This window comes from Puma concolor, chromosome A1, assembly GCF_028749965.1.
Source record: "Puma concolor isolate L17-30 chromosome A1, mPumCon1.1.hap2, whole genome shotgun sequence".
Taxonomy (NCBI): domain Eukaryota; kingdom Metazoa; phylum Chordata; class Mammalia; order Carnivora; family Felidae; genus Puma; species Puma concolor.
In genome coordinates this window covers 153255901-153283803 of record NC_141667.1, presented here as the reverse complement: position 1 = coordinate 153283803, position 27903 = coordinate 153255901, and the positions used below count along the sequence as shown (strand labels likewise).

At 62.6% G+C, this 27903-nt stretch overlaps 3 protein-coding genes across 9 annotated transcripts; 1 reads left to right on the top strand and 2 right to left on the bottom strand.

The window, feature by feature from the left end:
• Positions 1-4591: 4591 nt before the first annotated feature.
• On the bottom strand, positions 4592-14832 carry GJC2 (gap junction protein gamma 2). Of its 2 annotated transcripts, none has more exons than XM_086707072.1 (2): positions 14345-14832; positions 4592-6478 (listed from the first exon to the last, which is right to left on the bottom strand). In XM_086707072.1, the coding sequence occupies exon 2, from the start codon at positions 6458-6460 to the stop codon at positions 5189-5191; it is 1272 nt and encodes a 423-aa protein (XP_086563198.1). In that variant the 5' UTR covers positions 6461-6478; positions 14345-14832; the 3' UTR covers positions 4592-5188. The 2 variants fall into 2 exon arrangements, with proteins under 2 accessions (XP_086563198.1, XP_086563192.1); XM_086707066.1 differs by lacking the exon at positions 14345-14832 and adding an exon at positions 7558-8336.
• Positions 14833-15457: 625 nt separating this feature from the next.
• GUK1 (guanylate kinase 1) lies at positions 15458-22616 on the bottom strand. Of its 3 annotated transcripts, XM_025920188.2 has the most exons (9): positions 22462-22616; positions 21966-22119; positions 18143-18256; positions 17813-17854; positions 16998-17094; positions 16135-16273; positions 15965-16049; positions 15764-15849; positions 15458-15651 (listed from the first exon to the last, which is right to left on the bottom strand). In XM_025920188.2, exons 2-9 carry the CDS (start codon positions 22009-22011, stop codon positions 15616-15618), a joined length of 645 nt encoding a protein of 214 aa, XP_025775973.1. In that variant the 5' UTR covers positions 22012-22119; positions 22462-22616; the 3' UTR covers positions 15458-15615. The 3 variants fall into 3 exon arrangements, with proteins under 3 accessions (XP_025775973.1, XP_025775972.1, XP_086563157.1); XM_025920187.2 differs by lacking the exon at positions 21966-22119 and having other exon boundaries at positions 22462-22610; XM_086707031.1 differs by lacking the exons at positions 21966-22119; positions 22462-22616 and adding an exon at positions 21804-21956 and having other exon boundaries at positions 18143-18259.
• Positions 22617-22691: 75 nt separating this feature from the next.
• On the top strand, positions 22692-26493 carry MRPL55 (mitochondrial ribosomal protein L55). 4 transcript variants are annotated; one of them, XM_025920192.2, is made up of 4 exons: positions 22692-22850; positions 23815-23906; positions 25710-25911; positions 26262-26493. In XM_025920192.2, the coding sequence occupies exons 2-4, from the start codon at positions 23854-23856 to the stop codon at positions 26412-26414; spliced, it is 408 nt and encodes a 135-aa protein (XP_025775977.1). In that variant the 5' UTR covers positions 22692-22850; positions 23815-23853; the 3' UTR covers positions 26415-26493. The 4 variants fall into 4 exon arrangements, with proteins under 4 accessions (XP_025775977.1, XP_086563174.1, XP_086563169.1 ...); XM_086707048.1 differs by having other exon boundaries at positions 23815-24005; XM_086707043.1 differs by having other exon boundaries at positions 22693-22850; positions 23818-24005.
• The last annotated feature ends 1410 nt before the right edge of the window (positions 26494-27903 follow it).

Here is a 27903-nt window from a genome sequence, read left to right as displayed (position 1 = left end):
CTGGCTTCCTGCCCCCACCCTGGATCTGTGTGGTCTGGGCTCTACTGCCCACTGCCCCTCCTGTCCTGATCGAGCTCTCTGAGCTCTAGTCCCAATGCTGTGTGCAAACGGGGCTGGAGGCGAGGCCGAGCCAGCCCCCGGTGTGGGGCTCCAGGGCCATCCTTGGGCCCAGCTCCATGCGTCCCCACCACGTCACCAATTCCCCCAACCACACTCCAAGTCTGTGTCCACACACAGGGCATTTCCCCAAAAGTCCAGACCCACAGCCTGCCGGGCATTTCCCCTTGAGTGTCCTGTTCCTGAAACATAAGCATGTTTGCACAAACATGACCTGCACACCCTCTAGGGCCCTAGAGCTCCATATCTGACACCTCCCCTCCACACACCTGCATCCAGGAAGTGGGGTGGCTGTGTGACACCTCACTCCCACAGCGCATCCCCCTGGGATTGATCAGGTGGTCTTCTCAGGACTGGATGCTGAGAGGACCACGTGAGAACAACTGTGAATGCTAAAGCGCACCCCACTATAAAGGGGTTGCGGCTCCATGGTTAGTGACCCCACGGCCTTCCACCCCAGGTCTTAGCACTGGCCCCTCACCCTGGCCTCCTCCTAAGGCCCTGGATACTCTGCTGATTCACCTGATCTGAGTGCCTATGTGGCTCCCTGCTGCATCCCCAGGGCACGGGTAACATGGGCCATCTCAGCGTGAACAGCCCATCAGCACACGGTTGGAGCGCCAATGCCGGGTGCCCGCCCATCCCTGAGCCTCAGGCTGCTCAGCCCCCCTACTTGCCCAATTCCCCCTTGTCCTGTCCAGCCCTACCCAAGACCATGCTGCCCAAACCTGTGAGGTACTGGGTCTCTCCCAGCCGGGCCTGGCAAGCCTGGTGACAGCATGGTGAGGGATGCGGATGGCCCCCTGAGCCCCCTAGTGTCTCCCAGGCCCTCGGTCCCCCTCCTGGCTGGCATCCTGGCTGTGACCTGCCATTCCTGGTATGTGGCTCCCCTGGCCGCTGGCCACTGGCTGCTTGCCCTTCATGGAGAAGGTCTTCCTCTGCCTGGCCTGGCATTCCACAGGTGACCCGGCACGTCGCTGCCAGCTTGGGGAGGATGGAGAGGAAGCGGCCAGGACAACACGGGGTGGGGGGTGGGGGGGGGCGCGTTCCTCCAGCCTCACGTCAGCCGGCCCCTTGGCCAGCAGAGGAGTCTGCTTCCCACCAGCACTGCCGCCCGGCGCCACCGGGAACCGTCCCGACCTTCCTGGCGCAGTCCACTCGGCGCTGTCCAGCACAGCAACTACCCACACTAGGGCTGGTCAAGTGCACAGCAACTCAGACCAAGTTAAATGAAACTTTCAGCTTCTCACAAGAGCCACACTGAAGTGCCCAGAACCACACGTGGCCAGTGGCTGCCTGCACCTGCCAGCTAGCACTTCTCCAAGCCCTCTACTCCGGGAAGCCCTCCCAGATCTCTGGGCCAGCCTGGCAATGGGGATCCTTGCACATGGGCTGCCCCTTCTCAGGTGCCCCCTGCCTTGCACCTTCAGCTCCGCATTTGTTGGGGACAGTGGCTGGGGTCTGCCTGGCTGCGGGGGAGGGGGGGAATGCCTGGCCGCAGAGCCTCTCAGGGAACCGCACTGGTGGACCTGGGTTGTGTGCCATTGCTTCTTCTGAGGCCATGAGCCCTGGAGGGGTGGAGAGCTGGGAACCCAGCAGGCGTGGGGGTCCTGGACCCTACTTCCCAGCTGCCACTGGGCCAGGGGTGGCTTCCTGTTATTCTCCCCTCACGGTCTCCTCCCTTCCCAAAGGCAGAGAGGAAGCTGCCTCCATTCTGGGAGCTCACAAGCAGCCGCCCCCTCCCCCCCCCCCCACGGCCCTCTGCTCTCCCCGAACAGCCGGCCATTTGGCTCCAGCCGTGGAAACGGATGACAGTGAGACAAGAAGGCCATCCCGTCTGCTCCTGTTCTGGCCACCCCCCCAGCCCAGCTCAGGGACCACCCCCCACCACCACCACCACGCAGTGAGGTGAGGCGGGGAGGCCTGGGCTCTGTGCCTTGGGTTCAGCCCTTCATCCTCATGCCATGCCAGGTGCATGGGGAAACCAAGGCACACACTGAGAGGGGTCTGTCCAAGTAGCACAGTGAGCATAAAGCACCGCCTCTGGGAGTTCCCAGCCCCAAGCAGCTTATATGCTGCGTCCTTCAGAGGATTGGTTCAGGCGTAGCATTGGGGCTGTGTCTGCAATGACAGGGTGTCAGAGGCAGGACCCTGGGTGATGCACAGGTCCGCTGAGGCTGGGGACAGCCAGTGACATCAGTGGAGAGGGCGTGACGTCAGTGAGGCATGGCATCAGTGGGAACCTAAACCATGGCCATGGAAAATTCACAAAACTGAAGGCCCCCAGTGGTATCCGCAGGCCCCAAGCCTTGAAACGGGATGCCCTGTTAACACACTCTGGCCGATAGGATGTGTATTAGCTGGGGTTCTCCAAGGAACCAGCTCATGTCATTATGGGGCCGGCAAGTCTGAAATCTGCAGGGTAGGCTGGAGGCCTGAGGGCTGGGTTGTTGGCCCAGCCTGAGTGAGTCTGCAGGTTGGAGACCAATGTCCCAGCCCACTCAGGCAAAATGAGTTCCCTTTCACTACTCAGGCCTTCACCTGATTGGGTCAGGCCCAGCCACACTAGGGACTTCACTCAGTCTAAAGATTCAGTGTGAATATCATGCAGAATCACCTCAAAGACACCCCCAGAATTATGCTCACTCTGGGAATCCTAGGGCCCAATCAGGATGACACAAGTATTACCAACAGCAGCACTTTGGACATAAATGGCTTCTTCTTCAGGAACCTCAGTCTTTGCTCTTATGGCCGTCACCTGATTGGATGAGGCCCACCCACCCTGGGGATGGCGATCTGCCTTACCAAAGAATGCTCATTGCCAGTGTTAATCTCATCTAAAAACACACCTTCACCGTGACATCTAGACTGGTGTTGGCAGGAACCACTGGGCACAGATACTCAGCCTGACCCACAGCAAACCAGTTTCCCCAGCAGCCCTGGGAGAGAGTCCTCCTCCTGATGACCCAAACTGCCTCACGTTGTATCTAGACCAATTGAGAGTGGGTGGGGGAGGGGGGCTGAGATATAGAAATCGTACAGGCTATACCCTTGAGGGGATTTATAGGAGGATGGTAGTGTTGTGGTTTAAGAAGGGTCAGTGGCCGCAAATTCCCAAAAGCAGTCCCCGGCGTGGGGTCAGGGGGCTTCACCTATGGCGGAGGGGGGGCATAGCTGATTAAGCCTTGCAGGGTCCATGCGGCTGATGGCATTCTCCATGAGGCCACAGAGATCCTATCACACATGTACCTCTTAAAATGTAACCCTGGTGGTCCCAGAAGGATCCTGGTTGCTCTTGGATCCCACAGGCCTGTGGCTGCAGTGGAAATGGTGTCACTTGGGGGCTGCCGATAAGAGTGATTGGCCTTTGCCAGGTACTCTTGAGTCACTGTGCTGTGAGGAGGTCTGAGCCACACACAGAGACTCTGACTCCCCCAGGACAACACTGCCGGTCACGTGACCCTTTCTGTCTTGGAGATGCAAGGTGTGTCTCTGCTCTGAATCTGGATTGGCATAGCTCTATGGGACTCCCTGGGACAGGGCTCCCCCAGGGGACCCAGCGTGTTCTTGGCATCAGAGGCAGGCTGACATTGGGATCGGGGTTTGGTCTGGGGACACCAAAGAGGGTTTGCAGGCCAGGAGGGGTGCTCTGGGCCTGAAGGGGACTGGGGGACCACTGGGGTCAAGAGCGATGGGGTTCCCCACCTATGTGCCCACCTCCGCCCTTCACGCTACAAGCTGTGACCAGCGTCCACATAATGACATCCACTGTACTCTGCCTTTCGTGCCTGTGACTGTAGGCTGATCTTAGGCTCTGGGTATGTGTGCCAGGCTGTGTTCTTTGTTGTCACCATCTGTGTGTTCAGCTGTGCCCCCCATCCAGCCCCGCCCCGCCCACTACCCAACACTGAAAGGCACCCAACTGGCCTGGGCCTTGCTTCTTCCAGCCAGACTGGAGCTGAGTCAGGTGTCCCAGTAGGGCCAAGGCCATACACATAAACATGCACACTCACACGCGTGTGCGCACACATACATGTACACACACCACACCCGGGCACACTCACACACGTGCGCGTGCCAGGGTAGACATACATGTGTGCACCCACAACCTACGTGTGCGCATGCCCCACATGCACACACAACAGGCAGTTGTAAACAAAAGTTAGTTTTATTTTGTTTCCTTTGCTTTGGCGGCTGTGTCTGAATTAGGGAGGGGGACGGAAGGCAGAGAAGGGGTAGATGGGAGCCAGGATCCCCATCCCCCAGAATGGCCCAAACGGGAGTCCCAGCACTCCCTGGCAACAGGCTATCGGCCTCTTTGCAGAACCACACGTCTGTCCCAGGGGGAGGGGCCGAACCACAGAGGTACAGAAGCTCCAGAGAATGCAGTCCCTTCCACCCACCCCAGGGCCTCAGCACAGGAGGGAACGGGGGGGGGGGGGGGGCCTCCCATAGGACGATGGGGGGGGCCCTCCCACAGGACGATGCGGCACTCCCCTTCTGTCCCTCCCTTCCCGTCCAGACCTTGGTTTCCCCTTCTGTACCAGAAAGACCTAGGAGTGCTCTCAGCTCTGTAGGAAACAGGAAGTGGATTGGGGATGGAGGTGGGGGGTTTGGGAGGGAACCCCATTTGCTGCTGCAGGCTGTATGGACGAGCGCCGGGCCTGCCATGACACACATGGGCTGATCAGGGGAGCAGGGTGGGGGAGGAGAGGGCCAAGACACACCCCCCCCACACACACACACACAGGTGAGGCTCAGACTGCCCCCACCCCCGCAGCCACAGTCCCATAAACCCTTTCGGGTTTAGGGATCAGAGCTGGGGACCCTTCGCAGGTCCCTCCTCCTCCTTCTCCCCTGGACAGAGGGGAGACCTCAGGCAGGGAGGGGCAGTGACGCTGAGCGGGTGATGCCTTCAACCTGGTGCCCCTCCCGGGTGGCCCGGAGCAGGCGGAGGAGAAAGAGAGGGCAGGTGGTTCTCCTCGCCCTGCACCCTGGCCTTCCCCCAGAGCCCCAGCCCCCCACCCCAGCCGTGGCCTGCAGGGGATCGGGCCACTTCAGGGGCGGGCCGTCAGATCCACACGGTGGTCTTCCCCTCCCTGCTGCTGGCACTGCCCTTCTCTGAGCCCGCCCTGGGCTTGGTGCCCGGCCTGCCCTGGCCCGTTCCCCCCGACGTGGCGCTGCCCGACCCGGAGGCGGGGGCGCCGGACCGCTGGGGCCCCCGGGCGGCCGCGGGGAGGCCGGAGCACGGCGGGCTCTCGCGGTCCTCCAACGCGTGCCCATCCCGCAGCGCCTGCAGCGCCAGGCTCGCCAGGTCACGGTCGTGGGAGCGCGCGCGCTCGGCCGCGCGCACCACCAGGCTGTAGTCGGGCGGGCAAGCCAGGCCGGTGGGCGCGGCGGGCAGCGCGCAGGGCGGCGGGCGCGGCGCGGGGCCGGGGGCGCCGGGCGGGGGCCGGCGGCCGCGCACCGCGTCCTGCGCGCTGCCCAGGCCGAGGTGCGCCATCTCGCACAGGTTGAGCAGCAGGCAGAGGCAGCTGACCACGTACATGACCAGCAGGAAGATGGTCTTCTCGGTGGGCCGAGACACGAAGCAGTCCACCACGTGCGGGCAGGGCTGGCGGCTGCACGGGAAGAAAGGCCGCACCTCGAAGCCGTACAACAGGTACTGGCCCACCAGGAAGGCCACCTCGAAGGCAGCCCGCGCCACCAGCTGGGCCACATACACGCGCATCAGGCCCTCGCGCTGGATGCGCCGCCGCCCGTCGTGTTGCCGGGCGGGACCCGGGGACCCCGCCGCCTTGGCGTCTCCGCCTGCGCCCTTGGCCGCGCCCGCGTCCTCGGCCTCGGCCTCCTCGCCCAGGCCTTCGGGCGCCCCCGACTCCTCGTCCTCCTCGCCCAGGCCCCCCAGCATGGGCTCCTCCTCGCCCAGGCCGGCGGAGTCGGGCCAGCCGGGGTGGGGCGGCAGGGGCAGCGGCAGGGGCGCGCGGGTCGGACGGCGGCGGGGCGCGCGGCGGCGTTCCTCCTCGGAGGCGCGGGCCAGGCGGTGCACGGCGTACCCCAGGTACATGACGGAGGGCGTGGAGATGACGACGATCTGGAAGACCCAGAAGCGCACGTGGGACAGGGGCGCGAATGCGTCGTAGCACACGTTGTCGCAGCCCGGCTGGCGCGTGTTGCACGTGAACTTGGTCTGCTCGTCCGAGTAGATGGACTCGCCGCCCACGGCCGTGAGCACGATGCGGAAGACCACCAGCACCGTGAGCCACACTTTGCCCACGAACGTGGAGTGGTTGTGGATCTCCTCCAGCAGTCGCGTCAGGAAACTCCAGCTCATGTTGGTCATAGGGGCGGGGGGTGGGACCTGCGGAGCGGGAGCAGAGCTCAACCTCAGGGGGAGACGGACCGTCGACCAGGAGGGGCGCACGCAGGGTGGGGGGGGGGGGGCGTCGCGGGAGGATAGGGAGGGGGCGGACCTCGGGCGCCCGGAGCTGGGACTCTGCCTAGCCCTTCCAGGAGCGCCGTGCCCACCACCCCCGCCCCCCCCCCCCCCCCCCCCCCGTCCTGGCCACATCCTGGGAATGGATACCGGGAGAAGCCAGGGCCTCCGTGAGCAGAACTGGGCACCAGCCAGCCTGCAGCAGCACCAGCGCCCAAGATAGCCCAGCGCCTTATAAGCCGCGCCCGTCCCCCAGTTCTGGGGACCCCACCCACCCCAGGCCCTGAGAGCCACAGGGCCATGGGGCCAAAAGGGAAACCAAGGGCCGCCCCACTCAGGGTCAGCTCAGATCCATGGCCCTCACCGCACCCAGGCAGCGCGCAGGTCATTGGAGAGGGTCTCATGGAGTCCTGTTCCCAGCATTCCGGAGGCCTCCAGGATCTGGGCTCCTCAGCTCCCTCCCCCCTCCCCACTGGCCCTCATCCCCCAGACCCACCCCCTGGAGCCCCATGGCCGCCCAGAACCATCTGTCCCCGTCTCCCCCAACAGTGCACCCCTCCCCCCTCCCTCCTCCACACCCTGCTTCCTCTGTCTGTACAGGGGACCCCCATACACTTCATGCCCCCCCAAAGGACCTGCTGGCCCCAGGCTGCTGCCCAGCCCTCTGGGCTGTTTTTCTCTCTAGTCCCGACACTACCCTGCCCTCTGCTGTCTCCTGGCCCAGACATCCCCTCGGGGAAGACAAGTGAGGCCAGGCATCTGTCCAGGACCGACTGGTCCGTGAGGCACACAGACACCAGGGCATCTGTGACACTTGGAGACAGCCGCGGGGCCACTCACCACTGTCCCAGACCAGTGCCCCCTTGCAGATCAGCTGATCCCTGGGTGGGCCCCTGCCGGGGAAGAGAAGGCCACTGAGTTCACCTCCCTGCGCCTCCAGGAAGGGGGGAGGGGCTACAGCCTCCCACCGCCCACCCTACCTCCTTCACTACCAAGGCCAGTACCTGCTGCTGAGTAGTTTGGGGACAGGAGACCCCAGGGTGCCTAATGCTTCTGGTCTCCTCCCTCTGGAATGGGCACGGGAGGCAGCGTGGGCAGGTGTGGGATGGCGCAGCAGAGGCAGGCGGGCAGGGGCTCCGGGGAAGCTCCACTTTATGCAGCTGGGGCCTCTCCCCGTGGGTGGGGGCAGGAAGAGGGGGCAGCCTGGGTTCCTGGGGAAGTGACCCTCTTTCCTCACATCTGTGCGCAGCGCCCCTCAGAGCCACACAGGCACACGCGCTTCTCAAATGCACAGCCACACATGCACTCGGACACACATGTGCATACAGCAGGGCACATGGACCCACAGACACACGTGCATGCTCGTGTGTGCACATACTTATAAGCAAATGCACAAAGGTTTGGGGCACCTGGGTGGCTGAGTCAGTAGAGCATCTCTTGATTTCCGCTCAGTTCATGATCTCACAGTTCGTGAGTTTGAGCCCTGTTCTGCCATGACAGCATGGAGCCTGCTTTGAATGCTCTCTCTCCTCTCTCTCTCTCTCTCTCTCTCTCTCTCTCTCTCTCTCTCCTCTGTCTCCCTCTCTCTCTGCTCCTCCCCTTCTCTCTCAAAAGAAATAAACTTAAAACCCAAATGTACAGAGGTTCACTCAGATATTTGTACAAGCACTAGGCATGCACATTCACATCTGCACACAATTATAAACAAACACACTGGTGCACATGCACACACACTCTCAGGTACACAGACATGCACACCCAGCCCTCCGAGGCTGCCTTGTCCAACCCCCATCTAAGGCAGTGACTCTTCCCCCCCACCCCCACCCCCCAGTTCGTTCTAACCTCAACTCTTCCAGTATATGTCCCTGCCCCGAACCACATCACCGGAGGCTGACACCCACAGCCCCACCCCGCAAGAACCCAGGAAAGGGGTGGCAGAGGGGCCTCCACCTCTTCTCTTCCTGCCAGGAGGGTGCCCCAGAAGTGGAAAGAGGAAGAGCCCTTGGTGTGTGGTATTTAACAACCAGCTCTAGGCGTGTGGGGGAACCTCACTGTAGGGTGTGCCAATTCCCGGGTGTATGTGTGCCCACCACGCCCATGACCGAGCGGAGGGGCCTGCATGGGGGACTCTTGGACTAGCTCTAACTCTGCACTGGGGCAGACCCTGCGGGAGGTGTGAGGAACGGCGCAATGCCCTGGGGGGCAAGCCCACAGGGTCAGAGCCCCAGAGATGAGATTTGCCCTGGAGAGAGGGCACATCAGAGCAGGCCCTCCAGACCCTCAGCTCAGGAGAGAATCGGGCCAGCAGGAGCTGTAGGGAGCAAGGCTCCTCTCCTCCATCCCCTGCGCACTGGGGGAGGCAGGCTGCTTTTGGGAGGGTGGCAGAGATCACCCTCTGATGGGTCACAGGCAGCACCCATCAGATTTAGGGTTCTCACTGCTTGGGGGTTGTAGACTGGCGGAGGGGGGGTGCTGGAATGTCCCATGTGGTCGTGGGTTAGCGTGGGAGACCTGGTTGTGAACCCGTGTTAGCTGAACATGACACAGATGGCTCCCTAGAGAATGTCACCGGCACGAGTGTGCACAGGGTTTGTACACACGCGTATTCCCTTGCCTATCAACTGACAGGGTGGAGATGCGCAAACATCCATAGCAGCAAACACACGCACCACGGTCCCACTCTCCATAAAAGACGCTGTGCTCCTGGAGAAGCGACCAGTGCCAGGTTGGGGACAAGAAAGGTGCCAGGGCACGTGCTTGGGCGGGAGAGCAAAGAGCCGATGAGTTGGGGTGCGCACGCCCACGCACGCACTGACTCGCAAAGCACGCACACACGCGCACGCCCCATGCCCACAAGCACAAGCCCACGCAATGACACGCGCACACTGACGCACAAAGTATGCATGTGACCACGCCCACGCACCGATGCCCACAAACATGTACGTGCGCACGCCCACGCGCGCACTGATGCGCAAAGCACGCACACGCGTGCGCCCCGGTGCCCACAAGCGGGAGCCCACGCACCGACACGCGCACACCGACGCACAAAGCACGCACGTGAGCATGCCTGCGCGCACACTCATGCCCACAAGCACGCACATGCTCACGTACGCGCCCACACATGAGTTCACAGCCATGCACACACACGCGCACACGTACACAGTGAGGGAGCCGGCAGCACGTCGCAGGAGCGCCGTGTGTCGGAAGCTGCACCTATCTGGGTGATAGCGGAATAAGGCAGTATTACAGATTGGACTCTAGCGTCTAAACTAGACTATAAAGTAAGTGTGAGTCCGTACTGATATAAACGACTAAACGAATTAAAGTGGAAGAGAAGGGAGTTCTACACAGTTTATACAACCCATGCCACACGGCTCCCCACTCCTCGGCAGGGCCCTTCCAGAGAGCCGGCACCGCAAGAAGGGACGGACAGTGGACGCTGGCCCAAGTCCCCACCCCAGTGAGAGGCCGGTTTGTAGCACACGTGTAGATGCCCTGGTGTTCCGCAGAAAGCACCCAGGTAATGGAGAGACAACAGGAAACAGTTGTAGAGGCGGCTACAGATACCTGACATCAACACAGTCAGGGGTGTGATCACAAGGGAACTGAGGGCTGGACCCGGCAGCGTGGACAAGGAGACCTGATGGCCACGAGCCACTGAGACCCTGGGGGCACGCTCAGGAGACAAATATCACCCGAGACCTTAAGGAGACCCTAAGAGATGACTAAATGTCACATGAGACCCTGCAGAAAAGTACATGCCAGGAGGGACCATGGGGGTGACCCTCAGGAGACAACCACGTGCCTGAGACCCTCAGGAGATGACCAGATATCAACCACGTGCCTGAGACCCTGGGGTGGACCTTTGGGAGATGACCACATGCCTGAGACTCTGGGGGGGGGGGGGTTGGAGCTCAGGAGACGATCACATGCCTCCTGAGACCCTGAGCGGGGGGACCCTCGGGAGACGACCACATGCCTGAGACCCTGGGAGAGGGCCCTTGGGAGATGACCAGATGCCTCCTGAGACCCAGGGGGGGACCTTTGGGAGACGACCAGATGCCTCCTGAGACCCTGTGGGGACGCTTGGGAGTCGACCAAATACCTCCCGAGACCCAGGATGGGGACCCTTGGGAGACGACCAGATACCTCCTGAGACCCTGCAAGGACCTTTGGGAGACGACCAGATGCCTCCTAAGACCCTGGAGGGACCTTTGGGAGACTACAGGATGCCTCCTGAGACCCTGCGGGGATGCTTGGGAGACGACCACATACCTCCCGAGACCCTGAGGGGACCTTTGGGAGATGACCAGATGCCTCCTGAGACCCTGCGGGGACGCTTGGGAGATGACCACATACCTCCCGAGACCCTGAGGGGACCTTTGGGAGATGACCAGATGCCTCCTGAGACCCCGCCGGTGGACCTTTGGGAGACGACCACATACCTCCCGAAACCCTGGGGGGACCCTTGGGAGACGACCAGATGCCTCCTGAGACCCTGCGGGGACGCTTGGGAGATGACCACATACCTCCCAAGACCCTGAGGGGACCTTTGGGAGATGACCAGATGCCTCCTGAGACCCCGCCGGTGGACCTTTGGGAGACGACCACATACCTCCCGAAACCCTGGGGGGGACCCTTGGGAGACGACCAGATGCCTCCTGAGACCCTGGGGGTGGACCTTTGGGAGATGACCAGATGACTCTTGAGACCCTGCGGGGATGCTTGGGAGATGACCATATACCTCCTGAGACCCTGGGAGGACCCTTGGGAGATGACCAGATGCTCCTAAGACCCTGGGGGGACCCTTGGGAGATGACCAGATGCTTCCTGAGACCCTGTGGGGATGCTTGGGAGACGACCACATACCTCTCGAGACCCTGGAGGGACCCTTGGGAGACGACCACATGCCTCCTGAGACCCTGGGGGGACCTTTGGGAGACTCAGGATGCCTCCTGAGACCCTGCGGGGACGCTTGGGAGATGACCACATACCTCCTGAGACCCTGGGAGGACCCTTGGGAGATGACCAGATGCTTCCTGAGACCCTGCGGGGATGCTTGGGAGACGACCACATACCTCCCGAAACCCTGGGGGGACCCTTGAGAAACAATCACATGTCCCTGGGGGACTGGAGGAGCTGGAGGGCAAATGCTCTGGTGCCCCTGGTGGACTCCAGGGCAGAAGAAGGACACAGAGAAAGAACGTGGACTTATGTTCATGACAGGGTAGTGACAGTGGTAGTGACACCGGTGCACTGATGAGAGGCTGTAAAATAACCACACTGCAGTACCTTCCTGCCCCATCAGTGGGAGCCCCCTTTCCTGGTGTGCCCCCCGCCCCACCTCTGGCAGGTATGTCTCTGAAGGCTGCAGGCAGGGAACAGGACCTTGGCTGATGGCTTCCTAGGGCTGCAGGCCCAGAGAGGACCCTGACCCTAAGGAGGGGTGACCACCTGGGGGGTGTAGGGGTGCTGGTTTGCAGGGGCCTTTGCTCAGATTAGATGCCTCAGAGCAGGTGTGGGTGGGATCGCACTCAGCGGGATCCATCAGCAAGTGTTCGGGCTGGGTGTCAGGATCTGGGAGGGGACAGCAGTGGGGCTGGGGGAAGGGAGGACTTCGGAAGGAGGCTGGTGGGCTCTGCACTTCAAGCTCCTGTCACCCCTGGGTCTGGACAAAGGTCCTGGGAGTGGAGGGGGTGTGCAAGGGGCTGAGGGCCAGGGCCTGCCCAGCCATTTCCTTCCCATCCCTGACCCAGCTTCCTCCCAGGAGCCCCTCTCAGGGCAGGCGGGGCTTCCTCCCACTGAGGTGGGGCTGCCAGCACCCCCCCCCCCCCCGCTGGAATGCTCAGCTGAGAATCACTGAATATGCAGTGGGACTCTTCCCTGGGGACCTTGGGGCTCCAGAGCCTAGCCCCTTCCTAAGCATGCCCAGCCCTGGGTGGCCCCTTGTTCATGTGACCACCTGCACGGCCCTGAATGCGTTAGCTCAGAGCCCAGGGCCTCACCCAGCCGTGGGACTCACCCAAGGTCTCCCCTTGTCTGCTCTGTGGTTGTTCCACGGGGTTCTGTCCTGCATGTCCCTCCCTGGGCCCCTGGACCAGTGTCCTCGATGCCCCAGTCAGGTTCCACCTGGACCACCTGGCCCAGAGGAAACTGCATACCCCTAGGCTGCCGAGTCCCCAAACCTGTGACCCTCTGCCACATTCATCTGCCCCCTGCAGCTCCCAAGGGTACCACAGCCTCCCTGTCAGTGTGGACACTGGTCAGCCCCCAGGCTCCTCTCTGTCTCCCCTCACCAGGCCCTTCCCCAGGCTCCCCACCTCTGTCTCCCCTCCCCAGCCCCTCACCCAGATGCCTCCTGTCTCCCTTCCTTGCCATCCCCTAGGTTCCCATTCCCCTCTCCCTCCCCTCTCCAGCCCCCAGAGGTGCTACCTTCATGCCCCCTCCTGTTCCTCACTCCACCTATAGGTTCCACCCCCACAGCCCACCCTTGGGGTCACAGGCCCACAGGACTGGGTCCCAGGGAGCCCTGTGCACTCAGAATGAAGCCCCCACCCTCACAGGGTCCTAGGGCCTTCCTGATGCCCTCCTATCCAACTCAGTGCTAGCCCACATGCAGATGTCCACACGTGTTCACAGGTGCACACACAAGCGTTAGCACACTCACCCACCTCACCCTCTGCTCACACACACAAGCCCCTCCTGCAGACCCACCACATGGGTGCTCAGCAGAGGCAGGATGCACTGGGGGAGCTTGGCCAGGCTGAGGACAGCCCTCCTCTGCGGCCACAGTGCCTCCCCTCACCCCCCCCCCCCACCACACTCCCCGCTCAGGACCCAGGGCCCCTCTGATTGGTTTCCTCTGCAACCCAGGAAGGGAGGGGTCCTCGTCCCACAGGGGCTGTGTCTGGGGAGTGAGTCATGGTGATTCTGGGGCCACCACTGCGGAGAGGCCCGGAGAGAGCCCTGGGCATGGGGAGCCGGCCAGGACCTCAAGGGCACCCCACTCTGGGACCCTCCAGACCTTCCCAGGCACCGCCGACAAGGGCAGGAGGCCGCGCTCCCTCTACAGCCAGGTGGGTACCTCCACTCCCTTCCCCCCTCTTCCCAGCTCCTGCCACCCTTCCCAGGTCCTGGACACCCCCTGCAGACCCTCCTGTACAGACCCCATGCCCTACACCATCGCTGCACCCACCTGCCCTCTCCGGATAAGCTTGCCACAGGCCTGGGCCACTCCTGGCCTGGCATCCTGCCCAGGCCACCCGCCCTCTCCCCCATTCTCCCCTGGGCTGCCCAGACGACTCACTCACGACATCTCTGGCACACTGGGGGCCGCTTCTGGAGAACAGGGGTCTGGTCTGCCCTCGGTGACCCCTGGGGCCCCTGACGCCTAGCAGGCACCCGTGAGGACTTGTGGGAAAGAGGCCCCAGGCCAGGTCAGGAACGGTGTGCTGGGTGGACAGGTATACCCACCCGGGTGTGTCTGCCTCCCCAGCCTTCCTGAGCAGACTGAGGCCCAAGGCCCAGCCTCTGGACACACTGCAGCTGCCTGGCTGGCGTGGGCCAGTGGGACCAGCGCCCTGAGGAGCCCCAGCTGCTGGGGAATGTCCGAAGAGCACCCCTTCCCTTCCTGCTCAGCAGCTGGCCTGCACAGCCCCTGGGGCTTCAGGTTCCCCCACCACAACGGAGGGCGGGCCCTGTTGGGAGAAGCGAGCCTGGGCCCACAGACAGGGTGCCTGACGCTTTGCACCAGAGGGCTGCCCACACCTGGGCCCCTGGGCAGTGCCCTACCTTTTCCAGGCCAGGAAATGTGAGTCCCTGAGCTCTTCCACCTGCCAGCCGGCCGGACACTGGCCCTCCCAGGGCATGTGCCTGGACGAGTCGTGGGCCCGACCCAGAGCCACCTCTCACCACCAAGCACAATGTGGGGGGAGGGCCTTCAAGGGCTCCATTGTTCCCCCCAAGGCCTGGGGTCTGAATCCCCGATTGTCCCTGGGGCTGGACAGGGCCCAGAAAGGGAAGGGGCCTCCCCTACTTGCCCCCCCTTCCTCTGCACATCAGCCTGGCCCCGCCTCACCTGCCTTCAGGCCTGGGGTGGGGGTGTCCAGTAGCCCTCAGATTCAGGCCAGGCTCCCACCTGCCCTTCTCTCTGCACCTGGGCTTTGGGACAGAGTCCAGCCTCCCTGTCCACTCCCTGCCACCTCAAGTCTGTGTCCATTGTCTGGGTCCCACCACAGAAGCGTGGCATAGGCACGGACAAGGGCTAGGGGACAGCAGCTCTCCTGCTGGTGAGCTGGCAAAGAGCCAGGCAAAGAGCACGGCAAAGCCACAGCAGCCCTGACTCGAGAAGGGTGGCTTCTACAGGTGTCTTGTGAGACTCCGGGAATCTGGGAACCCCAACAGGAGCCCCCAGGGGTCCTCCCTGTGCTGGCCTTTCTGGGCCCAGCGGACCACGCACGAGGTGGAGGGGAGCCCTAGGCCCAAACAGGCCCCCAGGATGCAGGGTTCTAGCTCCCTCCTGCATCAGATCCTGGGCCACCACTGCAGCCCAGCTCAGGGACCAGGACAGGAGGGGCTCAGGCAGGAAGAGCCCCAGGTCCTACTGCCCACAGCCTCAGGGCACCTCCACCAGGCAATGCTCTCCAGTGGCCTTATCTACTCCATGAGGGCCCCACCCAGCGCCCAAGACTGACCTCCCTGACCTAGGGGAGGGGCAAAGGAAGCCCCAGGGAGGCAGTGCACAGGGAAGCTGGGGGTGGGCTGCCCAGAGCAGCAGACACCAGAAAGAACTGAACCACTAGCCTCTTGCACTGAGGGGGCAGCCAGGAGTCGGGGTCTGTGATGGACAGCATGGTCCAGTCCCCAACACCCTGGCTTGAAGATGGCAACCCACAGGCTCAGGGACACGGTTACACAGCAGTTTTTATTAGGACATGGGCCTGGCTCCCATAGGAGGGGGAAAGGGGAGGCCAGGGTCCCCCAGACACAGCAGTCTGGGGGGAGGAGGTGCTGGCTGATGTGAGCGGAGTCCCCATTGGGGAGGACACAACTGGCAGTCCCTCTCAGGAGTGGCTGGTCCTTTGGGCCTTCTTGATTTCCTGCCACAGGGAGAGAAGGGCATCAGGAGGGCCCAGGGGACAGGCCACATCGTCTGTCCCAGCCCCTCTCCCTGCGTGCACTACAGAGAAGTCCTGACCCTGCAGAGCCCACCTCGGACAGTGCCTCCTCCAGGGCCTGATAGGCCTTGTCCAGGTTGTCATTGATGATGATCAGGTCGAACAGGCCCTGCTCCTTGCCTGGGGAGGGGGGAAGAGGGAGGGCAGGGTCATCTCTGGTGACCAGGGACCCTGGGGGTCTCCCTGGTGGGTGAGGAGCCTGGGGGGACGGCAGGTGGCCAGTGCCCACACTCACAGCTCTCCATGTCAACACGAGCAGCAGCCAGCCGCTTAGCCAGGCTCTCCTCAGTCTCTGTGTTCCGCTGCCGCAGCCGCTGCTCCTGAGGCACAGGGGAGGGTAGGGTGTCTGGGCGGGCCCTGCCCCCAGCCCCGCCCCCCCCACCCCAGCCCAGGCCCACCCCCCACCAGGACGTCCAGCGAGGGCGGCTGCACAAAGATGTAGATGGGCCGCAGATCGGTCTTCTTGATGTTACGCACGCCTTGCAGGTCCACGTCCAGCACGCAGATGCGGTTCATGGCCTGCACGGCCCGCACCGCTGCTTTGCTGGAGGACAGAGTGGGGAGGACAGAGGGGCGGCAAATGTTCAGTGGGGCTTCTGGGGCTCAGCAGCCCCTCATGGCCTCAAGGAGCCTCAGCAGGGCATGGGCCTGGCCGGACATGAGTGCAGAAACCTACCAGGACCCCTGCACCTCCTCCACCTTTATGGAAGTACACGTGTGCTGGGCCCTCTGCTGGGCTGAGGGTGGCTGTGGGAAGTGGCAGGAGGGCTCACTGCACAGCCCCAGGGCACCAGGCACCCACCCAACACAGCCCCACTGTCCTGTCCAGCTGTACCTAGAGCCTAGGATGGAGCAAGATGGGTCTCATAGGGTCTCTGGCTCACCCTTGCCAGCGGCTCACGAACAGGATGTGCACACAGGCTGACGTAGGCCTCTCAGCCAGGTGGGAAGAGCTGGCAGAGAAGTATTGGGGACTGGGGGGCACCCCCATGCCAGCCCACTGCTGAGAGAGCAAGCTGAGTACAGCCTGTGGTCCTAGAAGACCCAGATTGCTGGAGTCCTCATTGAGCGCCAGTCCCTAGAGGGGCCCGCGGACCTCACCATGGCTTGGCCAGGTGGACAGAGGTGGCTGGGAGGAGGGGCCTGCAGAGCTCGACCCCTGGCTGGGCTGGGGACCTGACTCCCAACTGCCCAAACGACCCTCAGAGGTCCTATCCAGCTGAAGGCAGAGCCCCTGGGAGGGTGTGGAGGTGCCAAGTGTGGCCCACCTGGTCCCGTACAGGTTCCCCGAGAACTCCGCGTGCTCAATGAAGTCACCAGCCGCAATGTCCCGCTGCATCATCTCCCTGGTCACAAAATAGTAATCTGCAAGGAGGGGCTATCTGAGCCTTGCCTATGGCCAGACCACCAGGGGCTTGGGCACCAAGTGTGGCCAGGACCAGCATCTCCGGTGCACCCGTCCGCCCCACACGGAGGGGCTGTTCTAGGCGCTGAGCAGAACACACACATGACACCGAGGAGAGCCTGGAAACCACTGGCTTCCAAAGGAAGGCTAGAGGGAGCCTGGACACTGCTGGCCTCAGAAGGGGGGCCTGGACACTGCCAGCCTCGGGAAGGGCCCGGACACTGCCGGCCTGGGCAGGGGGCCTGGACACTGCCAACCTGAGCAGGGGGGCCTGGACACTGCTGACCTGAGCAGGGGGGCCTGGACACTGCCAGCCCGGGCAGGGGGGCCTAGACACTGCCGGCCTGGGCAGGGGGGCCTGGACACTGCTGACCTGGACAGGGGATCCTGGACACTACCGGCCTGGACAGGGGAGGTTCAGGGGACTCCCATGATCCTACTAAGACACAGAAGATACCCGCAGTATCAGAGGGACCCTGATGGTACACAACTGTGATGTCTACATCAATCAGAGGACCATGTGTGGAGTGGCATGTGTGTCAAGACTGGTGCCTTCAGGGACCTTATGCAGAGATTGGGGCCCCCACCCCGTCTCTTCCTGGGTGCCAGCATGCTGCCTGCCCACCCTGTGTGGGGGTCCATTTCTCAGATGAGACAGACGCCGAGGGGTGAGCTCACCTTTCCCATTCTCTTCTCCAGGCCGTGGGTCCCTCGTGGTGTCTAGGAACAAACACCTATGACCAATCTGGGAACCTGGTGCCCCTACACCCATGCATGGCCTTCTCTGCAGGGCCTGGCTCAGCCCACGAGTGGGTGTGGGGGCCCCAGGTAAGGGGGTACAGTGTGGGGCTCTGGGTGGTGTGGGGCTCCCCCACAGGTGGGTGTGGGGGCCCCAGGTCAGGGAGTGCAGTGTGGGGCTCCCCCACAGGTGGGTCAGGAGGTGGCCTGGTCCTACCCCCAGCATCCCTGAAACCCTCCTGCCCCCTGCCCCTGCAACCCAGGCCTCACGGGACACGCTGAAGCCGAAGATGCTGCCGTGTTCCTGCAGGAGTCTCTTCAGCAGGGTGCTCTTCCCCGCCCCCGATGGTCCACTCAGGACGACAGGCCTTGGTCCTGACATTCCTGTGGGTGAGGGAAAGGGGATCAGCGAGGCCTGAGGGATGTACCCAGAACTGGAAGTGGGTGGGGTGGCTGGTGCCCCCGCTACCCTGTGTGAAGTCAGCCAGGGACTGGGACGGAGCTGGACTTGGAACCCAGCGCCAACCTAGCTGTGCCTCACCCGGGGCTAGCTGGTGTCACACACATTAGCCACAGATGTGAGTTCCCTGGCCATGCAGTCCTGGACTTTGGAGCCTGGGAGGGTCCCCATCCCTGTGTCTCCAGGCACCACACCCAAGACAGCCTCGGTCAGTAAGCAGCACCTGAGCCCTGTTCTGGAAGCTTCCAGTGGGACGTGGGAACCCAAGGGACCACAGCTTCCTCACCCCTCCGATGCTTGGGCAGGTGGACCACCCCTAGCACTTGGCTCAAGACAGGGAGCGGTGGGGGGGGGGGGGGGAGCTCCAGATGACAGCCGCCCAGCTCTGCGCCCACCCGACCACCCCCAGCATGCCCAGCAGGACCCACCTCCTGGTGGGATGCAGACTCAGGGACCAGCCTGGGGTGGTTCCAGAAGAGCCCGCAGGGGGTGGTAATCCCTGCTCGCTCCCCACTCTCTGAGCACTAAATCCCTCCCAAGGCAGCCAGCCCCGCCCACTGAGCACAGGAAAAGGCCACTCCTCAACTCACCCACCCAGACACCTCGTGCTCAGGACACGTGAGCAGGGCCAGGTGCAGACTTGGGGGCTGGGGCACCCCTGGCGCACAGGGGCACGCAGGGGGACTTGTGCTGGGCTGGTGCAGCTCCCTCCTCTGCCAGCCCCTGCAGGGCTCCATCTGGGGACCCCCAAGGTGGCTGGCAGACTCCCCTTGGCTGCCCTGTATCCCAGCCAGGGCGGCCTGTCCGCAGGTCCCTGGGCGGGCCCCGATCTCCTAATCCTCGATGTAGGCCAACACAGTAATCTGGCTAAAGCACCGCTATTCTGAGACCACCTCACCTTATGGACAAGCCCTGAGGAGGATGGGGGGGAAAGGGACCCTCTGCTGGAGACACAACAGGCAGGGACCTGGAAGAAGCCGTCAACACACTGATGAGCATCGCCTTCAGGTGACGCCTCTTCCAGGTGTCCTTCCCAGCAAGGATCCCACTGGACCCCCAAGTGAACTCTGGTGGTCCTGCCTTCCTGCCCACAGGCCCAGGCCCACTGCAGCTGCCCTCTCCTTGGCAGGACAGCCCTGGGTGTGTCTGGGGATGGGAGTGGAGGGAGGGGTCTGTCCGTCCCACACCTCGCCCTGGCCCTCCACCTAGGTCTTCCTGGGAGCCTGTGGTGTGTTGGTGCCTTGGGAACACGAGTTCCTCTGGGCAGGGCGGCCCAGAGGGGACACAGGGTGGTGGTCAGGGAGCTGTGCAGGAGGATGCCCAGATCCTGCTCACAGCAGCACATGTATGGGGAACCTGTGGACCCATCTCGGAGTGATCCCCCTAGGGATTCTCCACCACGGACCTCATGAGGCAGGTGCCTCTGCCCCAGGATGCCCCCTCCCCCACACACCTGCAAGCACCCTGCAGCCCCCAGCGGTAAACTCCCCGGTGGTGCCAGCCCTGCACCTCCGACATCCCAGGACTGCAAACGCACCAGGAGAGACACGTCTTCAGTGAGGGCCAGACTGCACACATGGAAGTGCCACACGGTCTTACTCACCACCCCACCCTCCACCCTGTCCCAGGCGTGTGTGTCCCAGAGCCCCACCCTCCAGGCCTCCTCCCCGTCGGCCGGAACTGGCCGCCATGCCATGGGCAGCAGATGCACACTCAGGGTGGGCTGAAGGCAAGAGCGGCCTGCCTGGCTCTGAAGCAATGCCACGCCCTGCCAGCCTCTCCCGGCAGGGGCATCCTCCTGGGCCCCACCTGACCCTCAAGCCCAGGCTCCAGACCTCCCTGTTGCCCTCCCTCAAGGGCTAAAACCCTGACAGTGTGGGGTGGGAACACCGTCTGGCCAGCCATGGCCATGCTGCAGGAGTGGGGTCTGGCCAGCCAAGAGCACTAAGTCCTTCCTGACGTGGGGCCCACGGAGCTGAGCTCCCTCACCCCAACACAGGCCACTACCTGGGCCCCATGTCCAGTGGCCATGGTGGCACAGTCCTGACAGAAGCCACCTTTGACAGGAGCACACCCAGCTGGGATGGGACTGGAGGCCCCAAGGCCCCAGCTACATTCAAGTGTGTCCTCTTGTGAAGGAGGTTGCCCAAGTGGATCTGGACCAAAAGGGCTGGTCATACCTGTCCCCAAAAAGGCTGCATGGGCAGGGCTGTGTGTGGGGTACAACCAAGCCAAGAGGCCCTGAGAAACCGCATAGCTCTCAGGATACCCACAAAGTGGCTGATGTCTTCTTCCCCACTTCCAGTCCCCAGTGGGGTAGGACTACTCCCTCCTTGAGAGGAAGCTGGGCTGTCTGACACTGTGCAGGACTCTGGCACCTGGCCAGGGCCTGGGGCATAAAAACTAGAGAGCAGGAAGGAGCCCAGGCCCTCCAAGGGGAGGGACCATCCTTCTCCTAGAGACTGGGGTCTTGTCCTTGCACTCCTAATCGTTATCAGGACGCCCCCTTCCTTCCTGCTCCTCTTTCCATAGTCTGGATCTTCTTTCTTGGCAACACAACACTCAGCAAAAAGCAGAAGCCAACTGTTCACTTCTTTAAAAAAAAAAAAAAAAAGGAAAATGGGCGTGGCCAAAAAAGAAACCTATGGAGAGTCTTAACCTTCAGAACTGCCAGAACCTGACACCTCTTAACTGCTGCCCCACTGGCTCCAGCCAAAGATGAAGCACCCATACAATGTGTTCCCAGGACTGAAGAAAGCCCCACCTGGGCTGTGAGCGGGCCTGCTGTGTGCAGCTGACGTGGGAGGTTCCCACAAGGGGGCAGCACGGGGCACACTCAGCCATCGGTGGTGATAGGAAAGCACATGCATCCCAGGCCCCTCCTGGGGATGAAGGCCAGGGTCCCCCCTACCCCCACCCCCGGGGTCCCTCACGACCAGCCCATGGTCCAGGATATGTAAGACTGACAGAAGAGTGTCCACAAGTCCGTGCTTGGGAGGTGTGCTGCCCAGGAGCCTTGTAGGGGACTCACACAGCTACATCTTGGCCTGTGTCCTCCCCGCCCCATGGGCCCTACCCTGTGGGCCCTACCCCACACTGGCCACTAACACCTCAGCTCCCAGCTGCCCTTCCTTCCCGTGGAACAATGACGTGGCTTGCCTCCCTGCTCCTCCCCAAACCAGCACCCCCAATGACCTAGGCTCACTCCCTCTCCTGTTCCCAAAGTAGCATCTAATCACACCACACGCGCAGTTTCCAGCAGCCCAGACTAAAGCGTCGGGTACTGACGGAAGCTGAGCTCCACCTAGGACGCCCATAAGCCACAAAGGTTTGCCACCAACTCCCTGCTCCGCACAGCCTCGGGGCGCTGGACCCTGGGGGCAGGTCAGGAACCCGCAGCAATCCCGGGGGGCGGGGGGGAGGTGCGGGAGACCTCCGAGGGGCCAGCTCCATCTGTCCAGGACCCCTCTGGGTTTGCCCTCGGAGGAGGGAGCTGAAGCACAAAGAGCCAAACTACCAGGAGAGTTTCCCTTCTTGAGCCCAGGGAAGACTGTGGGGGCTTTGCGTGGCGGCCACAGACGGGCCTTCAGAACCCTCTTCTCCCAGAGTCTCCGGCTGTGCTGTGCGGCCCACCTTGGGGAGGGGTGTCAGGCTGCTCCCCCTCTCTGCCCCTCCGCATGCAGCAGGGTCCACAACGGCATCCAGCGTGAGGTCCTCAGGCCGCGGGGGATTTACAAGCTGTCTGGAGCTTCACGAGCCAGGAGAATCCCCTCCTACATTTTGAGAACTAACACAGGGAACCAGCTTTTAATTCCTCTACACAAGAGCAGCAGCTGCCAGAAGCACCTGCGCTGCGCGGAAACGCGCGCGCGTACGCGAGAAGGGCGGCCCGTGACAGGGGCCGAACTACATTCATGGACAAGCACACTGCCCTGCTCTGCTCGCGGGGACCGCGGCCGGCCAGCCCTGGGGCGGCCCGCAGGGGCCCCAGGGCACGACCCCGCGTGCTCAACCCCCGAGTCTCCGCGACAGCGGCGTCACCAGTGCGACGGGAGGGCTGACCGCGAACGGCCCCCGATCCAGCCCCGCGGCCTGCGCGCGCCCCGACGTTCGCCCGCCCGCTGCTCACCGTCCGAGGGGACCCGGCCCAAGGCGGCCGCCGCCAGCCCGGCCAGCGGGCGTCGCAGCATGAGGGGCCGCCTCCACCGCCCGCCTGCGGGGCTACGTCAGCACCGCGCCGGCCCGCCTTCGTCCGTAGCGACCTACGTCACGGCGCCGAGCCGGCCCGCTGGCGCCCGCGGAGGTCAACGTCACTGAGCATCGCCGGGCCGTGTCAGTACGTAATAGTACGGCGCCGGCTTCGCCCCGCCCCTCGTACGTGTCGTCAGCGCCGCGAGACGCGACGCCTGCGCAGGACGGCGCGTTGGGTTATCCCAGAGTGTGTGCGCTGTACCTGCGGTCGCCTTCGTTCCCCAGTGGCCGGCGGAAGCCCGGACGCTGGGAGTCGAGGTTGCTCCGGTGAGCAGGGCAGGGTGGTGCCGGAAAGGCGCGGGCGTCGCGGGGTGGCAAGGACTTTCCCCGAGGGAGGGTCCGAGCCCCGCCTCCGGCCCTCGAGGGCGACAGAGCATGGGGGGGCATCCGCTTGGATAGTTCGTTTTCCCGCGAAGTGGCTTCCTGAGGCGGTGGGAGGCCTGCAGATACCCTTGCCCATCAGGTAGGGGACCCCACAGCAGAGCTGCGCATCTCGGCCGGGAGGTCTCTCTGCCAGGGATCTGAGTGTCCGACATCCCAGGCAGGGGTTGGGCTGTCAAATTCCTGGCTTGTCGTGCACGGATCTCTGCACCGACGGTTTCCTGGGGGTCAGGGCTCAGGGACAGTAGTTCCAGGTCTCGGCTCTCCTTTTATAATCCCGACATCGCGGGGTGTCGTGAGAAGTAGGTGACCTTGGGAACCAGGGAAACCCCCAAGGTGCATCCTCAGAATGGCTTCCCTGCGTCTGTAACCCACTACCGAGAGTCTGGGCCCTGCCGTAGACTTACGGACTCAGGCTTGGGAGGTAGGACCTGGGCATCCGGGGTTCAGGAACCCCACCCCCCACCCCCACCCCCACGGATGATGCTAATGGTAAGTCAGGGCTGAGAGCCTGACGGTTTACTGGGAGGGACTGGCAGAAACCCGGTGATAACTTCCCTGTTGTAGACGTCCTTAGGTCTGTGGTTTCTTCCTGGCTGGGATTTGATGGTTAGGTGGGAAACCTTGTCTTTTAAAAAACTCTCAAGGGGCGCCTGGGTGGCTCAGTCAGTTGACCATCTGAGTCTTGATTTCAGCTCAAGTCATGATCCTAGGGTTGTGGGTTTGAGCTCTGTGTCTATTCTCTCTCTGTTTAAGGTTCTCTCTCTCTGCTCCTTTCCCCTATCTCTCTCTGAAATAAAAACCTAAGACATAAATAACTAGTCAATCAGTGTTTTTTCTTCTTGTCCAGCAGGTTGCACACCAGGCCAGTGGCTGATCCTGAGCCTCCATGTACCACAGGGGCCCCCCGGGAAGAATGGCCACCATGGGCAGTCTGCTTGGGTAAGCAGGGACTTCCAGGCCCCTAGGGACTGCTGTCATGGGGCCGCCTAGCCAGCGTGTTTATCTGAAGAGTATGTACAAGTACATACAGATGATATGGTAGGTGTCAAGGGCAGAACAGAAGCGACTTGTGAGCACTTAGCAGCAAACACATGGTGGTGGTGGTGACTTTCCTATTCAGATCGCACAGCCCAGCCTGACTCTGGGTCCTTCCCACTGCTCCCACTGGAACTGTGTCCTCATCTGCCCTTCCCCTGATGTCGTGTCCTCTCCCTGATGAGAAGTATGGTGTGATCACAGTGTTGCCACAGAGCTAAAGGAGAGCAGGGTCCTAGTCGGTTCTGTGGCATCTAGGGAGAGGGATGGGGCACCGGAAGCTGCGGGTAGTGTGAAGCTAGGTAAGGGACTCCAGTGCAGCGTTCCCAAGAAAGTTCATGTTAGAAACGCTGTTACCGTGAGGGAACACCCAACATCCCTTCCAGCCCTTCTGGAAGCCTCCCCAGTCCACCAACCCAGGGTCCTCCGAGGTGACTGTGTCCTGTCTACCATCTGCATGACTGATGGCAGGGACTGGCTTTCTGTTGCCATACTGAGTGCCCAGTGACTTAACGGCAGATGCAGTGTGGTTCTTGCCCTGATAACAGCAGTCTTGGGGAGGAGATGTACCCTCGGCCCGAGGGCTTGCTGGGAAAGCTGGGTGTGGTAGGAGCTCCACACAAGGCAGGTGGCACTGTGCCAGGCTGTGAGGTTGCAGGACACGCGGTCAGCCTGCCTTGTGGAAGGGGCAGGCCTGAGAGCTGAAAGACACCCCCACCTGCAGAGTACGGGGTCTCTGTGGAGCTGATGTGGGGACCAGGTGGGAGGTGTGGGCTGGATGGGGCTGCTCATGCAGCGAGAGCCTTGGCAAAGTCAGGTGGGGAGCTACTGGGATGCCTGCCTGCCATGGGTGTGTGAAAGAACACTGGGCAGACAGGGCCACCTCTGGCATACAAGACATTTCAGGGAGTTCTCGAACTCTGCTGTCGGTCAGGTGCCCTCATCCTCAGACCCGGGCTAGAGCCGAGTTTGCAGGAAGGGTAGACTGGAGTAGACCTTGGGGGTCATGCGGCCCAGCAGAGTGGGGTGACTGGGGCTTCCCTTGTCCTGTCACTCGAGAGCACACGCCCTGCTGTACGGAGGGAGGCCGAGTATCTGCCACACTCAGAAGCCAGGTGGGCTCTGGGTATCTCGGTCCACTTGTGCTGCCCCAGCAGCAGGCCACGGGGGCTGGGAGTGGGGAAGCTGGAAGTCTGAGCTCAGGGTTCTGTGGAGGCCTGTCTTCCTGGTTCCAAGTCCTCACAGCAGTGTTCCGGTCTCTTGCCTTTTAGGGGCACCGGTCCCACTGTGAGGACCCTTGTGACCTCCTCTCACCCTAACCACCTCTGAGAGGCCCCACTTCCAACAGCACATCATGGGAGTCGGGGCTTCAGTGTCAGAATCCGGGGGAGACACGAAGGTCCGGGCCACAGCACTAGGTCTCTGTTCCCCTGGAAGTCTGGTTCCTGCCCGATGCTGGCGTCCAGTGCCTGAACTGTACAGCCAGCCCTCACCAGGGATGGTGCCTGAAGCCCACTGGGGTCTGCGCTGCCGACCTCTGCCTTCACACCTCTGAAAGCCTCGTGATCTTGCCCAGCTGCTATGACCATGCCCTGTTCTGGTGCAGGTCACTGTGTGCACCCTCGGGAGCTGGACAGCTGGGCCCTGTGGGTACTCCAGTCCCCGCACCAGCCACTGACCCACGCACATGCACGTCTGTGTCTATAGCCTACTGCGGCAGCACGTGCTGATGGGGGCTGCCCCTGCGTGTCGCCACCTGCACCTGTCCTCCCAGATCGCTGACAGCAACAGGGCCTCACTCACGCGCGTGCGCCGGCAAGCCTATGCGCGCCTCTACCCTGTGCTCCTGATCAAGCAGGATGGCTCCACCATCCACATCCGCTATCGGGAGCCACGGCGAATGCTTGAGGTGGGTCTCCCTCCCCTGTACTCCCTGGGGTGTGGGTCCTGGCAGGCTTGGCCATAGCAGCTGCTCCTGCAGGAGCTGTGGCCTCAGCACCCATGGCAGCCTAATGGGTGAGGGGAGACGGGGGCCATGAGGAGAGGGAGGAGGGAGAGTGGACTTAGCTCCATGCGTCAGGACCAGAGAGCAGCCCTGAGCTGCGTGTCTGACCAGCATCAGTCTTGGGAAAACAACTGAGAGCTTTGAAGGCAGACAAACCTAGCGAAATGTGAAAACCTGAACCACACAGTGGAGGACAAGGTGAAGCAGAGACAGGGACAAGGCTCTGGGCCCTCTGACCGAGCCCCTCCCCACAGATGCCCGTGGATCTGGACGCCCTGTCCCCAGAGGAGAGGAGGACCCGGTTCCGGAAACGCATGGCCCAGCTCACAGAGCAAAAGCAGCAGGAGCCAGAGCTGGGCGACGACTTTGATGTGGAGCGGTACAAGCAGTTTTGGACCAAAAAGTGACTGTGCCTGGAAGCTGGCCGGGTTGGGGACACCGTGGGTGGGGAGGGTGAGCCTTTAAACATAGTGTGTTCACAAAGCCGCCTCTGCCTTGCCTATCCTTCTGGTGTGTGCGTGTCTGGCTTGGGGGTCTCTGTGGCCACAGGGTCGGGTGAGAACTGCAGAGCCAGCCCTCGGGGCCTGGAGCCCCCTCCCCCCCTGCACTGCCTTCCAGCAGGGCACCACAGGCTCTCCTGGCGGGAGTGTGGCAGCCACAGGGGTGGAAGTGGGTGGAAGGAACAGGGTGTCTGGGATCCCTGCTGGTGGCTGGCCCACCCTGCCCAGCACTGAGGCGCTCTCTGCCATACCCAATGCCAACAGGAGGTGCCATCGGCCCTGTTGTGGACTGACTCTGCTTGCAGCCCCGCCCGGTGCAGCTACAACAGACCAGCCTTGTGGTTGACTGCTACTTTTCCCTCTTGTGGTGGGTGTCACCTTGGTCAGGCTTTTGCAAGACTGGAGGCTCAAGTCCTAACCTTTCCAAGTGCAGCTGGCCCAGCCCCAGCCTCGGGCTGCCCTTGGGTGTTGACTGTGGGGCGCTGCCTGACAGATGGTGGGGAAGGTGTTCCCGGCATGACTGGAGAGGGGTGCTGGCGTCTGATTGTGGCTCCCAGAGAGGGATGTAGGGCTAAGCACCCACCTTTGGACTCCTGAGTCCCCACTGGTCCACTGAGCACATTGGCCCTGAACAGGTTTACAGGGACATGCACCGCCCCTGCACCTGTGCCTGCCCTCCAGCTCCCTGCTTGTGAGATGCCCAGTGGCGTTGTCTGATCCCAAGGTAGCCAGGACGTTTCTGAAGATGGCAAGGCACTTTACCTGAAGTGGGGTCACAATGATGGATGCAGGAGATTTGTAGCCAAAAGGCAAGGGTGGGTGTTGGTAATGAGAAATTACTAAGAGGAATCACCCAGGTAGGGAGCGTTCTGGCAGATGCCACCTAATGGGATCATTGCTGAAGGCAGGCTTGGCAGCAGCCCCACATCTGCATGGGATCCTGCTGAGATACTGAGGCGGAGGGAGGGGCGGGGAGGAGGCGGGCCTGGGCAAGCTGACCAGGGGTCATGGGATCCTGCTGGTACTGAGGGCAGGGGTCTGGGCAAGCCGGACCGGAGGCCCAAGGCCTGGCTGGAGAGCTCTGGAGACCTGAGCAGTCTGGTCAAGCAAAGAATTCCATCCACGCTACAACCTTCGAGGACCCAGGGACTTCCTATACACGGATCCTCCCTACCTCCGCAAGTACCACCCCCCCTTCCAGGCCCATTTGGGGACTTCAGACTTTGTGCTGACGGCTTCCAGTGTCCAGACCCTGGTGGCTGACCCTGCCTGGCCAACCACAGGCGGCCCCCGTGGCCTACGCGCTCCCCAGAGGAGCCTGCGGTGTCAGACCGGCGCTCTACGCTCCCGCGCTGGAGCCCCCACGGGGCAACCCCCGGCCCAGGGGAGGCGTCGG